Source organism: Oenanthe melanoleuca, chromosome 7 (assembly GCF_029582105.1).
Source record: "Oenanthe melanoleuca isolate GR-GAL-2019-014 chromosome 7, OMel1.0, whole genome shotgun sequence".
Taxonomy (NCBI): domain Eukaryota; kingdom Metazoa; phylum Chordata; class Aves; order Passeriformes; family Muscicapidae; genus Oenanthe; species Oenanthe melanoleuca.
Window position 1 is genome coordinate 419,657 of NC_079341.1, and position 14,513 is coordinate 434,169.

The following is a 14,513-nucleotide window of genomic DNA, read 5'->3' on the forward strand; positions in this document are numbered from 1 at the left end:
AGAGTGGCACTGGGGCACTTGACTGAGGACAACGCTAGGAAAGTAAGCTGCATCAATAGGCAGCATCCTTCATCCTCCTCACTGGGGCAAGGACTGCTGACCAGAGCACTTTGGGACACACCTGGAGACAGCCTGGTGAGAGATAGAGCCCCTGGAGCTGGGAGCCTGCAGGCATGGCAGGAAGAGAGATGGGCCTTGTGTGGCCAGTCCCTTCTTTTGTCCAAGGCCAAGCTGGATGGAGCTTGGATGTGGGAGAAACAGGACTTTTGGATAGTAAATTAATATGATTATGCAGAAGCTGATTTATTGTTTACTTTTTAGTTTTAATTATACATTTTAAGATTACTGTCTACGCGATTACGCATTTTTTGATTGATGCTTTTATGTTGTTTATGTGTTTTGCACGAGATTTTTAGGCACAATGATTGGTGGTTGTCTAGAACTTTACTGCTTACTTTTATCTTGGGTCTTCTAATTTTGGTATTTTGGTTTTTAGCTCCTTCCCTCCCGATTTAGTACAATTTGTGTTTTAGTGGCCTTGAAGAGTTTTAATAAGTTGTAGAAAAACACTTAAAAATAGCTTATTTCGTGCACCTGTTGTAAACAATAGTCTAAACTAAGAAATATACAGAAAAACCAGTTAAGCGTGTGAAGAAACAGCAAAATATGCAGAAAAACAACTAGGCAGCAAAATATGGAGAAAAACAGCTAAATATAGTTTGACTGGTGCATACGATACAAAGCACGGCTTGGACTTCTTCAGACATGTCACTGTGGCCCAAACTTGTTCAGTATTACTACACTTGGAACAACTTTCCAGACTGAGAAAGGGGGGAGAAAGTCGCTGCATGGCCAGGATAAGAGGGAGGAGAGGGCACCACTGAGGATATCTCAACCCAGACACCCATGGATCAAGCACAGAGTAGGGGCTCAGGTTGCCCTCCTTACCACACCTGGGGAGCCAGACAGGCAGTGGCTCTGCCAAGGGCTCCGCTTCTTCCCCAAGGCTGGAGATCCCATAAAACAGGAAAATAACAGGGTGCCCACATGTGTGAGTCACAGGGGAAAAAGCAGGCAAATTAAAAGGCACCGGCATGCTGGTCTGGCCCTCCTGCTGCTCCCTGTGGGAATCAGGCTCACAAGACTTCATCCCACATCCCTGCTGGCTCCACCAGCCCTGTGTCACCCTGAGCCCACATCACCAGCAGACATTGCTCCTGGCTGTCCTACATCCTCCTCTGCTCTTAGCTCTTGCTGTGGAGGGCAGCCCTCAGGGAGAGACTGGGATGAGGGCAATAAAAGCGGAGCCCAGATCCCAATGGTTTGTAGGGTCCTGTGAAGGAATCTAAGTTTTACACTCAATAATTGTTTGATTAAACATTCCAGGGCTGTTAATTCACGTTTGCTGAGCGGTGTCTGCATACCTCCCAAAGAGGAGAAGGGTGATGTAGTTATTGCCGTGTGGAGTAGCTCCTGTAAGCACTGGTTACGTGGGGTTGAAGGAGCTGGGTGTCTGTTGGGGGTCACGAGACCTGGCAATCATGGGGTGCAGTGTTTCCCTTGCCTTCTCCCCTCCACCTCTCTATGATATGAAAGGCAGTGACTGAACCATCCTCCCAGTTCCCCTCCATCAGCTCAGGGGGCTTGCATGGAGGGAATCTCTGCTCTGACACAGCCATTGTGTTACAATCTGCATTGGAGGCTTGCTACTCATCTGCTAATCATCTCTTTGCACTGCTCTCCTTATGTGAAGGGAGGTCCCCAGCAGCAGCTCATCTTCCCACCCCAGCACAGCTACAGGCAGCCCAACCCTCAGGAACTGTGTCCTGAAAAATTCCCCATGTCCTGCCCTGGAGCTGTGCCCCCATGGCACCCAAAGGAGCACCAGCACCCTGCTGACCTCCATGGGAGCTGGGAAAAAAAAAGCAGATGGGGGAATTTGCTGGTCACCCAGACCTCATAGCTCCTGTCCCTTGTCCCAAAGCCACACCAGGATATGTGGGGCTGTTACATGATTTGGAACAGGGCTGGTCCCACATTCTGGTTTGGCAAATTCCTGGAGGTAGTATGGAAGCTCAAGGGTCAGCAAAGTGCTGTTGGAGCAGGGGATGTAGCTCAGCGGGAGAGTGCTTGCTTTGCATGCAAGAGGCCCTGGGATCAACCCCCAGCATCTCCATGTCCTTTTGCCTCTCCGGATCCCTCTCTGCTGGATGCAGGGCTGCTGGAGTACCTTCAAAAGGCCCGGGGGTTGCCTTCTGGCATGGCTGGCCTGGAAATTTCTCCTCGAGGGTGTGGGTGTACTGGGGAAAAGCACAGCCTCTGCTATACCCCAAAATGCAAACTGTAGGGCTGGGGAGGCAAAAGGGGAACAGCACCCCAGATTGTTGGTGTAGGGATAGGTGTCTTGCACTTTTGGGTGCAAGAGATCCTGAGTTCAGCTCCTGGATAAACCCTCCTTTGGATACAACCCCTCCTTTTTGGGGGCAACCCTTCCTTCGGATAAAGCCCCGGCTATGGAGATGACGCTTTGTTAGGATAACTTCTCTGGGGATTGTACCCTTGCTGCGATATGATCAGCCTTTGCTGAGGTGGCTGCAGCATCTCTCATTCAGCAAATATCACTTTTGATGCAGAAATACGACCCCTGCATTGCTAGCAGAATGCCCTCACAGCAGCTCTTACAGTGGGGATGTAGCTCAGTGGGAGAGCGCTTGCTTCGCATGTAAGAGGTCCTGGGTTCAATCCCCAGCATCTCCAGCAGGATTGTGCTTTTCTTTTTTCCCACTTCCTCCACGAGGCGGCGACGATAAACTCCCTTTATATGAGGCTTCACCAAAGGATATTCCCTGCACCATGGCTGTGCGGCCCACACACGGCCGAAATGGCAGCAACAAATCCCACGCTCTGCTTTCCTCCACCCACCCGACAGCCCCTTCCCCGCTTCGGAGGGGACCAGTGCGGACCACGGCGGGGCCCCGTCGGAACCCCCGTGTCCTCTGTGCAAGGCAGCATCGCCTCACGGGTACCCAGAATCCAGCCATGGGGGCCCAAAACGAAGGGCTCGTCCGGGAGTTGAACCCGGGACCTCTCGCACCCTAAGCGAGAATCATACCCCTAGACCAACGAGCCGAAGTCTAAGCGAGAATCATACCCCTAGACCAACGAGCCGAAGTGCAGAAAAATGTCCCGCACCCCCCCTCTGACCCGGGACATCCCGGACACTTCCCCGCTTCTCGGCAAAACGCGCCGCGCTCCGACCCGGGGCCTGGGTGTCCCTCCCGCCGGGGGGCGCGGGGCTGTGATGGCCGAGGGGGGGAAGGCGTTGGACTCGAAATCCAGCAGCGGTTTCTTGCGCAGGTTCGAATCCTGCTCTCAGCCATGGATTTTACCCATCGCCCAGATACCGACGCTGGGAGTGTTAGGGTGCCCTCCCTGGGGTTCCCAGGAGAAGCTATGAGATGGTCATTGGCAGCCGGGGCAGTCCCGCTCCTCCCTCGGGAGCAGCTCAGTGCCCCAGGCAGGGACTGTGATGCACCCAGGATTCTCCTAGTTTTACAGACCCGGGAGAGGTCAGGAAAAAGATACTGAGTGGCTTGGGGAGACGAAACAGTTTCCTGTTTTACTGAGTGGATGCCCACTAATCACCCTGTCCCACATCCTTAGGAGAGCAGTGCACCTCACCTTGTTGGTCCAACTCCTAGAAGAGGTTTTGTGCACCACCAGCCCTGCTTCCCAGCTGCTCCTCCCAGCACCGATGTTCACCCCTAGAGGCGCCCCGAGACTCGTGGGGAAGGAAACAAAGTGCTGCAGTGCCCTGCAGCCTCCGGGCAGGGGAGGAAAAGAGCCTTGGACATTTCTACACAGCGTTGAGACGCCAGGAGGCAGCGCCAGGCCTTTCCTAGGGAGATCTGACAGCCCTGCATGCAGCAGAGAGGGGTCCAGGGAGACAAAAGGACATGGAGATGCTGGGGGTGGATTCCAGGGCCTCTTACATGCAAAGCAAGCACTCTCCCATGGAGCTACATGCCCTGTGCAAGGGCAGGGAGGTAGCCCTGGGATACCATGGGCTGGGGTGGGGATACCATGGCTTAGGGTCCCTTTCCCGACTCTCCATCTGGAGTTGCTCCTGTGTTCCTATGCTGTGATTAAATTGCTTTAAGGGTCCAGATGTCAGAGACTTTGCCAGGGGAAACCTGTGGCTGAGCCAATGAGGAAACCATGGGGTGATTGGATGGGAGGAGAGTGTGCAAGGAGCCATGTGTGGCCCTTGTTGGATCACCTGGAGCTGCCCAATGAGGCAGCTGAGGTTCTGTGCAGCCTCTAACACTCTGGTGAGAGAACTTGTGAGAGAACCTCACACAGCCTGTGAAGAGAACTTTATAACTCCTAATATGAAGCTTCAGAGTTACACATTAAGCAGCAGAAAATCTGAAAAATATAAAAGCTAAAACCCAATGCACATTGGGAGCAGGGAGGTGCCTCTTGCTGTGGCCATGAGATGCCAGGTCCAGCACCTCCCACTCCCAGTGCCTGTTTTCTCCCCCAAAGCCCCTAGCTGGCCATTTGCAGCAGTTGGAATGGCCGGTGCTTCTTCTGCCACCTTTCCCCATGGAGCATCTTGCCAAGACGATCCCCTGTGAGCGGTGTTTGTCCTCAGTAGCAGCAAATGGCTGTGTCTGTGTGCCAGGTGCTGTCCATGCACGGGCACCCTTTGCTGTCCATGGCTGGGGTGCCTTTTGCTGTCCATGGCTGGGGTGCCTTTGTTGTTCGTGCATGGGGTGGTGCAATGGTGGGGGGATAGGGGTAAGGGGGAGTGCAGTGAGCAGTGTGGGAAGTGTGAGTTGGTGGCGAGTGGGAGGTACGGAAGGGTTGTAAAGGGTTGTGCAGGTGCACGTGCGTTGTGTCCCTGTGCAGGCAAGGCCCTGTGTGTCAGCGTGTGCGCAGAGCGGCATTTTGGCAAGAAGTGGGGAAATGTCTGGGATGTCCCAGGGCAGAGGGGAGGTGCGGGGTAAGGTGTACATGTTGGCTCGTTGGTCTAGGGGTATGATTCTCGCTTAGGGTGCGAGAGGTCCCGGGTTCAAATCCCGGACGAGCCCTCTTTTGGGCACCCAGCACCCCCCTGCCATGCGGCTGGTCCCCCAGCAGCGGTGGTGAGCACAAGAGACACTGTGAGTGCCGTGGGGAAGGGACACTGGGTGTCTGCACATCCATAGCAGCTGCGCAGGGAGGCAAATGTCCACCGGCATTTCCTTCCTGCCTGCCTTGGGGTGGGTAGCAGGACACAATGCCAGGTGAGCCAGCCGTGCCCACAGGAAGCGCCAGGGATTTTTTTGGGGGGAATGTGCGGGAGTCTGGCTGCCCCGTGTGCATGAGGGAGGAGTGTGGGGAGGCAAAAGGACATGGAGATGCTGGGGGTCGATCCCAGGGCCTCTTGCATGCAAAGCAAGCGCTCTCCCGCTGAGCTACATCCCCCTGACAGAATCTGGGCTCTGATGTTCTCCTTTTTCTGGGAAAATCGCTGTCTGCTGCCTTTCCCTGCCGCCCAAGCTGGGGGAAGGTGGTTCAGGGCTTTACAGGAACTGGGGGTCCCTGAGGTGTGAGTGGGCCGGATGAGGGGGATGGAACAGGGGAAATAAGTGTGGGGCAGAGGAGGGAGGCGATTTTGCAGGCGCAGAGGCCATGTAAGAGCCGGGTGTAGGTGTGGCAGGTCTGCGTGGGCCAGCTACAGGAGCGGGCGGGGCGGAGGCTGCCAGCACGAATGTTAGGGCATGTTTGCAGTGTGCCGAGCTGTGGGTGTGGCAAAACGAAGGGCTCGTCCGGGATTTGAACCCGGGACCTCTCGCACCCTAAGCGAGAATCATACCCCTAGACCAACGAGCCGAAGTGCAGAAAAATGTCCCGCACCCCCCCTCTGACCCGGGACATCCCGGACACTTTCCCGCTTCTCGGCAAAACGCGCCGCGCTCCGACCCGGGGCCTGCGTGTCCCTCCTGCTGCGGGGCCAGGGGCTGCGATGGCCGAGGGGTGAAGGCGTTGGACTCGAAATCCAGCGGGGGTTCACTGCGCAGGTTCGAATCCTGCTCTCAGACATGGGTTTTACCTAGTATGCATGGTGAAGGTTCTGCAAAGAGCTGTCCTTCCCCACTAGCAATAGTGGCCATGTTGGAGTGACTTGGCTGTTCAGTGTGGTAACCGCAGCATCTTGCTGATTGCAGCAGATTTTTTTCCTTCATCCATTAATTGGTGCTGGTGAGTGCTGCCATCTGTCCCCACAGAGCCCTTGTGCCTAGAGCTGTTCCAAGCACAGCAGGGCCAGTACCATGGTGTTTATCCAAGCCCCTTTGTGTCCATTGGCCACAGATCGATTCAGTTAATGAGAAACTTCGGCTTGGGAAAGAGGCAACGGGTCAGCTGCTGAGAGGCTTCTGCTCTGGGACGGGACAGGAAGGGTCAGGAAACCCGAAGGGTGTGAAGAGCCAAGCCGGGGGCTGAGGGGTGCAGCAGACCCTGGGACCATGGCCAAGCTGGTGGAATGTGTCCCCAATTTCTCAGAGGGGAACAACAAAGAGGTGAGGGAATACATGAAAGGGCTGAGGGAGGGGCGGGTGACACTCGGGTGCTGACAGCCAGGTTTCCCCTTGCAGGGCGATATCCACTGCTAGACTCTGCCATGCCTCCTTTGCAGTGCTGTGCACCTTTCACTACCTGGCTAGGGCCAAAAATGCCTGAAGGTAGTCTTAGCTCCCTTATGGCACCTCGATGAGTAGTGGAGGCTCAGACCTCCTCCACCATTGCCTGCAGGTTGCTGTAGCACCAGGTCTGGGGTTGGTCTGGGATACCTCTGCAGAGAAATACTGCTGCAGTTGCTGTGCCGAAAGATGTTGTCCAGGTTAATGGAGTCTGTCCTGGGCAGCAGCATTCAACTGAACTTTGGCTCTGCCAGTGGCAAGAGAGTTTAGCACACCCAACATGGCTGTAAAAACACTGCCTCCTCCAGGGAAGAGGCTTGGATGAACCACATGTGCTGGGAAGTTGGCAGGTAGATGTATCCTCAGGAAAATCAATTTGTGGTGGCACTCTGTGACATACAGAAGCAGCAGGGTGTGCCTCCCTCACCATGGCCAGGGGTGCCCTAAACCCCCTGGGTGGGAGTGGGATGCTTGTGCAGGGCTGCATCCCCAATGAGGTCATCCTCAACCTCATCACCAGTGGGAAGGGGGAGAGCTGAGATGTCCCCTCTCTTGAAAAGTCATGGCTGTTATTCAGTCCCAGCCATCTCAGCCCCCTTGCCCACCCACTGTCTGGCAGGTGATCGATGCAGTGGCACAGGCCATCTCCCGGACACCAGGATGTGTGCTGCTGGATGTGGATGCTGGCGCCTCCACCAACCGCACCGTCTACACCTTTGTGGGGTCCCCTGAGGCTGTGGTGGAAGGGGCACTGAGTGCGGCCCGTGTGGCTGGGCAGCTCATTGACATGAGCCAACACTCAGGTGAGCTTGGGAGAGGCTCAGGGGCTGGGTTGGCACAAAGTGGGCTGCCATGCTGCTGGGACAAATCATGGCACTGGAACAGGGACTGTGGTCACAGCCCCAGGCCTGACAGAGTTTAAGAAGTGTTTGCAATGTTCTCAGGCATAAGGTGGGATTGTTGGGGCTGCCCTGTGCAGGGCCAGGTGTTGGAATCCATCATCCTGGTGGGTCCCTTCCAACTTGGGTTATTCTGTGATTCTATAATTTTCTCACAGCAACATGTCCAGTCTGTGAGAGTGTGGGAAAGGGTTGTTCTTCCTTCTTTTCTGCTTGTTCTTCCCACCTCCCATTTCTATATCTGCCCCACCACCAGGGGAGCACCCTCGTATGGGGGCCTTGGATGTCTGCCCCTTTGTACCAGTGAGGAATGTCAGCATGGAGGACTGCGTCACCTGTGCCCACATCTTTGGGCAGCGCTTGGCAGCAGAGCTGGGCGTGCCTGGTGAGTGTGGTCAGGAACCTCTCCACATGCCATCCCACCCTGTATGATTCCAACTGCTGGAGAAAGTGCCAGCCCCTGCCTGGCGGTGCTCACACCTGGCTGTTGTCTTCCAGTTTACCTGTATGGAGCAGCGGCACGGGAGGAAAGCAGGAAAGCCCTGCCCTCCATCCGTGCTGGGGAGTACGAGGCGCTCCCTGAGAAGGTGAGCCTGGTGGTGGCACAGGCTGGGTAGACCTGACCTGTACTTCCTTGGCTTCAGGGAGCATGCTGGGGGCTGGTGTAGTCCCTTTGCACTAAGAGGAGTTGGTGACACAGGCGGTCATGGCAGATTCCACCCGGGGAGGGAAATGCCCTCCTTGGGAGGGTGGCATGTGCTCCTGGGCACTGCCAGCCCACACATGCTCTTCTCCCTCCTCCCCAGCTTGCAAAACCAGAGTGGGCTCCTGATTTTGGGCCCCCAACTTTTGTCCCCCGGTGGGGGGCTACAGTGACGGGCGCTCGGACCTTCCTTATTGCGTACAACATCAACCTGCTGTGCACCAAGGAGCTGGCTCATCGCATCGCCCTCAACATCCGCGAGCAGGGCCGCGGCCCCGACCAGGTACCCCTGGAGCACGGGCATGCCAGGAGCATGCCTGCCTGTCCCCACACCTCCTGGGCTGTGCGCTGAACGTGGCAGTTGTTGGCAGCCCGGGCGCTTGAAGAAGGTGCAGGGCATCGGCTGGTATTTGGAGGAGGAGAACATGGCCCAGGTTTCGACGAATCTGCTGGACTTTGAGACCACACCGCTCCACACCGTCTACGAGGAGATCTGCCAAGATGCGCAGGTGCGTGGCCTGGGGTGCTTGTTCCCAAGGGGGCTTCCCAGAGGATGTCTCCCACCAAGTTTTCTTCCCCACGCTCAGGTCAGGCTCTGGTTTCTTTCATGCTTAGCTCAGCCAAAGTGATGAAACTTGCTGCAAGCCCCAACTCCTTTGTTGAAAGCTTTTCTGTGAGCTTCCCATGTCCTGGGAAGGGATGAGGACCACCAGGCTGGAGTAGTAGCGGCAGCAGGGCTCTGAGGAAAATCACATTTCTGATGTCCTTTGCAGGAATTGAATCTCCCCGTGGTGGGGTCTCAGCTGGTGGGGCTCGTTCCCAAGAAGGCTATGCTGGACGCAGCTGAATTTTACATCAAGAAGGAAAAACTCTTCATCCTGGAGGAGGAACAGAAGATCAGGCTGGTAATGTGGCTTTTCCTGCTACCTACCCTGCTAAGGGTGGGATCATGAGAGACACATCCCACCCCCCTCCAGTCTTCCAAAGTGGCACTGAGCAGAGATTTGAGACTCCTCAGGCCCCAGGCACGACACTTGTCTCCAGGGTGGATTCTGGAGTGGGGGGGGGGGGGCGCAGCAAGTGAAACAGGTTGCTTTATTGTGCTGAGGATGCCAAGATGCATGGCAGCAGGAACCACAACCCATAAGGACTGAGTGTGGGTAGCAGCTGTTTGTCTTGCCTGCATGGAGGCCAAGAGGGGGAGGAGGTGTCCCCAGAGCTCAAGGACAATGTGTAGCATTATGGGAGGCTGTCCCAGGGAGTAAGCTGGAAAGGAGGAGAGAGGCTCTGCTGTTCCACTGCAGGAGGGAGGGACTTTTCCAGCCTGTGGGGAACGTGCTAGATAAGAGCAAGCTAATGATTTATCAGTACATTCCCAATCATTTGGACATGACCGCACACCACCCTCGAGTCTAGGATGGGATGGGCTGGTGGTGCCAGCTGTCCTCTCCCTGGGTGGTGACCCAGTCCCAGAGCTGACTCACCCATGGTTAATTAGCAGCAGGGAATGCAGATGCAGCAGGGCTTAGGTGACAGGGCTGACGCAGAGGTGCTGCTTCTTGCAGGTGGTCAATCGACTGGGCCTAGACTCCCTGTCTCCATTTCACCCCAAGGAACGGATCATCGAGTAGGGATTCACATCCTACTTCTTGTGCTGGTGCCCATTCGTGCCTGGATGGGGGGATCCTGCTGGCTGCATCCTGCGCTCAGCTTGCCTTGGGAGTGGTGGCTATTCCCAGCTCATCTCCACAGCCTGGGCTATCTCTGCTGGGTGTTGTGCAGGAGCAGGGTGGTCCCTGCTCCCAAATGCTGATGGTCATGCACGTGGAGTGGGGGAACTCCAGGCTGCTTTAGCAGGCAGTGGGAGCAGGTCTCATGGCCAGATTTGAATTTTAAATTCCTAACCCTATCCCCATGCAAAATTTCACTCTGGTTCACATGCTGCAGCACCTGGTGTGAAACATGAGTGTGCAGGGAAAGGAAGGGAAATCCACCCATGAGGTGAAGTCGTTGTCACCCCTCCTGGGCCATGGCTGCAGGAAGGGATGCTTCTCCCCAACCAAATGCTGTTTACATCAGCCTAACCTGCCTAATGCAGAGCAACCCCCACACCACCTGTGTTCCCCAGCTGTCCCCACGGGGTTCCTGGTCTGTACCCTGACCCTTAGGCTGGGTTGTTTGGGTTTAGTTCCCTACCTATTCACAGGGTCGATGCTGGAGAGGGCAGTGCTGGGTGAGAAGGGTCTGGCTGGTGGTGCTGTCCCTGCACCTGGAGGGCTCTAAACCACCTGTTCTGCAGGTATTTGGTGGAGGCAGGAGAGGTGGACGGAGGGCTGGTGGCCAAGCCACTGGGAGCCTTTGTGCGAGCAGTTGGAGCGAGGTCAGCAGCGCCGGGAGGAGGCTCCGTGTCTGCAGCTGCGGGAGCCCTGGTACGTGCCCCACACTGAGATGGAGGCCTGGGGGTCCCGGGTGTGCCAAGTGGAACTGGCGTGGTGGCAGCAGTGGGCACTGTGCCCTACTGGAGGATTTCCCCTGGCAGGGAGCAGCGCTGGGCAGCATGGTGGGGCTGATGAGCTACGGGAAGCGGCAGTTTGAGGACCTGGACCCCATCATGAGGAAGCTGATCCCCCCTTTTCACCAGGCCATGGAGGAGCTGGTGGCAATGGTGGATGCTGACTCCCGTGCCTTTAGCAGCTACATGGTGAGGTCCAACCAGAGGCATCCTGAAGGGAAACGGGGGCTTTCCAGTTGGGAGGAAGGCTGGGATTGCTGTGTTCTGGATTCCTTAGGAGCAGGGCTCCGACCTTAGAATCATAGAATCATTAAGGATGGAAAAGACTCCAAAGATTATCAAATCAAACCTTCTACTGAGGACACCCATGCCCACTAAACCATATGGCAAAGTGCCATGTGTGCTTGCTTTTCACTTTCAGGGATACTAAACCCAGGGCCAGGGGAAGGGACATCCTCACATAAGGGAGTTTTGTAAGAGTGTGGGAGCTATGGGGTCTGCCCTGACCCCCAATGCGAGGCATGGTCTGGGTGACGGCAGCAAACCCGCTTTTCTTTGCCTGCAGGAAGCCATGAAGCTGCCCAAGAACAGCCCTGAGGAGAGGGAGAGGTGAGCTGGGCTGGGGGGCACTGGCTCACCGTGGCGGCACAGCCACCCAGCACTCAGGGCCGTCTCCCCTCCCAGGCGCAGGGCTGCCATGCAGCAGGGGCTGAAGACGGCCGTGGGAGTACCCTATGGCCTGGCAGAGAAGGTGAGCAGGCTCTGGCCTGCTCTGAAGGAGCTGGCACGACACTGCAACCTGGCCTGCAAATCTGATATCCAGGTATGGCCCCAGCTCACACACTTGCCCTGCAAGGTGTTCCCTCATGCCCTGACCTCCAGGATGCATCGGTCCAGCTGTGCTTCCCAAAATGGCCAGGAGTTTCCACCCAGTAATTCTTTGGCACCTACCTCCTGAGGATGCCAACAGATTGGAAAGCACTGGGTGTTGCTGGGTGGTACAGGGTGGGAGTTCTGCAGCATAAGGGTCTGACCTGCTTCAGCTCCATACAGCGGAGCTGGTTCACCAGGAGAGCTTCTCGCAAGCCCGACTTTTCCCAGGTGGCAGCCAAAATGCTGGAAGCGGCGGTGTTCGGAGCCTACTTCAATGTCACGATCAACCTCAGGGACATCGCGGACGACGAGTTCAAGCGTGTGGTGAGCCGGGCCTGGCAGCGGGACTGAGGGGCGGAGATGGCGGCGCCCCGGGACCCCTCGTGTCCCTTTGAAGCTGGCGAGACGCGTGGGGTGCGCGGTGGATGGCTCTTCTGGCCTGTCCAGTGGCAAATGACGCGTCTTGTCCCCACACAGATGTCACAGAAGGTCTCCGGGCTGCTGGAAGAGGCGAAGCAAGGCTCGGCGGTTGTGCTGGCGCTGCTGGACAAGCGGGTGGCCTGAGAAGGGCTCGGGAGTGCTCGGGGGGTTCTGCAGTGGCAAATATAGCTGGGAAATACTCTTGTCCCTGCCTAGGCTCTGTTGGTATCCGCCTCTGGAGAGCTGCTCTGCTTAGGCACATCCAGCATCCTATCCCCTGGCATTGCCCTGGACAAGAGGGATTTTTGCTGCTTGGGGCTTGGATCCCAGGCCCCATCTTCCCATCCCTAGGGCAGAAGTAGACGTCTGCGTTGGCAGTGCCTGGGACCACAGTGATCCCAGCAGAAGGGATGGCAGGATCCCTGTGGCACTAGGCCTGCAAGGAGATCCCTGTGCATGAGCCTGACCCTGCACAGTCCCTGTGTTCAGAAACTCCCATGAAACACCCTCCTACCCGAGATCCGGGGTAAAACCTGGCACAGTCTCTTTCTGCCAGGTGTCTTTCAGGCTGTGTGTGACAATTCCGGCCTGTTGAATTGCCTGGGAAGGGAGCATTGCCAAGCATGAAGCACCATCAGGGGGGATGGGGTGGGTTGAGATGGGAGAAACCCTGCACCCTCCTCATAGATCCTCCAAGAGGAAAACCTGAAAATCAGGGCGTCCTGATTTTTTTTTTTCCTGATCAGCCCTGCCTCCTGTCCCTGTGGACCGGGTGTGGCATCAGGCCCTGCGTCCCGCACCCGCCTACCCGCACACCGCGGCAGAGCCCTGAGCAGTGCCTGGCCCGCGCACCCCGCTGTCCCACAGCCTCGCCTGTGGCAAGGTCAGCCCCTGCTCCTGGGCACTGTGCCCGAGCGGGAGTACAGAGCCGGGGTTCACGGCGGGGCCGGCTGACTCACTCCATCCATCCCTCGGCGCCGGGAGCTGGAGTCACCGCCCTCCATCGCCCGTGTTTACCATCCCTGTGGGACCTTTGTGCCGCCGGGGAGCGGCGCGCTGGCGTTTCTCGCGTGTCCGCGGTGACGGCGCGGTGACAGGGCTCCGGTGTCGCCCCTGCCCGCCGCACCCCCGCTCACCGGGGCGGGGCCCCGCTATTTAACGGGCTCTCATCAGCCGGAGAGCCGTGCCGAGCACGGAGATCCCAAGTGCTTCCGGCATTGCCTCTTCTGGGAACTTTTCCGCAGATTTGGTGAGTGCGGGGCAGCGGGAGAGCACAGAGACAGCGGCAGCATGAGCACCCGTGGGGCAGGGTGCACTGTCCCCATGGCTGGCACTGCGCCCAGGCACGCGTCCTCAGCCCCTTGAGGCCCACGGGGACCTGAGGTCGGCACCAGGCTGGGCCAGTGTGGGTTTATTTCTGTTAACAATGGAAACCACATGCCCGGGCTTTGGGGGTGCAGTCGCTCTGGGGGTCGGCACTGTCACCAAAGGGACAGGATGGCGGTCGAGGTCTGTGGGGGATGGCACTCTTGCGGAAGCAAGCATGGTCCCTGTGCTGGGGGCAGACGTGGGAGAGAGGAGACTGGTCCCAGCTGCTGGCAGGAGGTGACTGATAGCGTTCTTCCCTTTCAGCTTGGAGACCACTGAGGATGTGTGATCCCAACCAAGGTGAGGGGCTGTGGGGCCAGGTAGGGCTGTGGGAACCACATAGCCATCAGGGCTTAGAGGGGAGCTCTGTGCATGGCTGCAGACACCTAGGAGTTTGCCTCCACCCAAAGGGTTGTGTGGTGTCCTTTGGGAAGAAGAGGTAGACCGGGGTGGGCCGTTTGGGTGGAAAGGTACACCAGCTCCCTGCACTGTTACTCTGGGGAGAGCCTGTCTCTGGCCACTAACAGCCCCCTCTTCTTCCAAGGCCTGCCACGACCACACCTTGCTGTGTGCCCTCCCGCCCCTCCGGGATACACTGGTCCTGGCACAGGTCCCTACCCTGGTGGCATTGCAGTTTGCCCTGCTGCCCCTCCGGGACACCACGGTCCTGGCACAGGTCCCTACCCTGGCGGCGTGGCAATCTGCCCCCCGTGCCCTGCTCCACCTGGCCAGCACCCCTCTGGGCACCCCCCGTCAGGGCATCATCCCCATGGGCACCAGGAGCACCACAAGAAGGACCATAAGAAGCACCATAAGAAGAAGCACTGCAAGCACCATGAGGGCAAGGTAAGGATGGGACAGCAGTGAACCCTTCCCTAATTCTGCTGTGGTCTTTTGGACCCCCTCCCCATATCACAGCATCCGGCCTGAGCAGCTGGGACTCTCCTCTCCTACTCTGTAGTGGCTGGAAGATACTGCCCAAACTTCAGTAGCCTTTTTTAAATGTGGAATCTCATTAGATTAATAAATAGGCAAGAATGAGTCATACT

The 14,513-nt window shown here is 57.1% G+C and overlaps 1 protein-coding gene and 8 non-coding genes across 10 annotated transcripts; 6 read left to right on the top strand and 3 right to left on the bottom strand.

Moving 5' to 3' along the window:
- The first annotated feature begins 2,104 nt into the window (after nt 1-2,104).
- On the top strand, nt 2,105-2,176 carry TRNAA-UGC (transfer RNA alanine (anticodon UGC)). The gene has a single exon. It is a non-coding gene; the product is annotated as a tRNA-Ala (tRNA).
- A 509-nt stretch (nt 2,177-2,685) lies between these two features.
- On the top strand, nt 2,686-2,757 carry TRNAA-CGC (transfer RNA alanine (anticodon CGC)). Its single transcript has one exon. It is a non-coding gene; the product is annotated as a tRNA-Ala (tRNA).
- Nucleotides 2,758-3,057: 300 nt separating this feature from the next.
- TRNAP-AGG (transfer RNA proline (anticodon AGG)) lies at nt 3,058-3,129 on the bottom strand. Its single transcript has one exon. It is a non-coding gene; the product is annotated as a tRNA-Pro (tRNA).
- Nucleotides 3,130-3,295: 166 nt separating this feature from the next.
- TRNAS-CGA (transfer RNA serine (anticodon CGA)) lies at nt 3,296-3,378 on the top strand. The gene has a single exon. It is a non-coding gene; the product is annotated as a tRNA-Ser (tRNA).
- A 1,646-nt stretch (nt 3,379-5,024) lies between these two features.
- On the top strand, nt 5,025-5,096 carry TRNAP-AGG (transfer RNA proline (anticodon AGG)). The gene has a single exon. It is a non-coding gene; the product is annotated as a tRNA-Pro (tRNA).
- Nucleotides 5,097-5,400: 304 nt separating this feature from the next.
- Nucleotides 5,401-5,472, bottom strand: TRNAA-UGC (transfer RNA alanine (anticodon UGC)). Its single transcript has one exon. It is a non-coding gene; the product is annotated as a tRNA-Ala (tRNA).
- Nucleotides 5,473-5,808: 336 nt separating this feature from the next.
- On the bottom strand, nt 5,809-5,880 carry TRNAP-AGG (transfer RNA proline (anticodon AGG)). The gene has a single exon. It is a non-coding gene; the product is annotated as a tRNA-Pro (tRNA).
- Nucleotides 5,881-6,007: 127 nt separating this feature from the next.
- TRNAS-CGA (transfer RNA serine (anticodon CGA)) lies at nt 6,008-6,090 on the top strand. Its single transcript has one exon. It is a non-coding gene; the product is annotated as a tRNA-Ser (tRNA).
- Nucleotides 6,091-12,301, top strand: FTCD (formimidoyltransferase cyclodeaminase). 2 transcript variants are annotated; one of them, XM_056495793.1, is made up of 15 exons: nt 6,091-6,249; nt 6,361-6,569; nt 7,309-7,492; nt 7,845-7,973; nt 8,087-8,175; nt 8,395-8,574; nt 8,663-8,800; nt 9,065-9,196; nt 9,857-9,918; nt 10,591-10,720; nt 10,831-10,992; nt 11,369-11,412; nt 11,488-11,626; nt 11,905-12,000; nt 12,154-12,301. In XM_056495793.1, the coding sequence occupies exons 2-15, from the start codon at nt 6,516-6,518 to the stop codon at nt 12,238-12,240; spliced, it is 1,626 nt and encodes a 541-aa protein (XP_056351768.1). In that variant the 5' UTR covers nt 6,091-6,249; nt 6,361-6,515; the 3' UTR covers nt 12,241-12,301. The 2 variants fall into 2 exon arrangements, with proteins under 2 accessions (XP_056351768.1, XP_056351769.1); XM_056495794.1 differs by lacking the exon at nt 6,091-6,249 and having other exon boundaries at nt 6,262-6,569.
- The last annotated feature ends 2,212 nt before the right edge of the window (nt 12,302-14,513 follow it).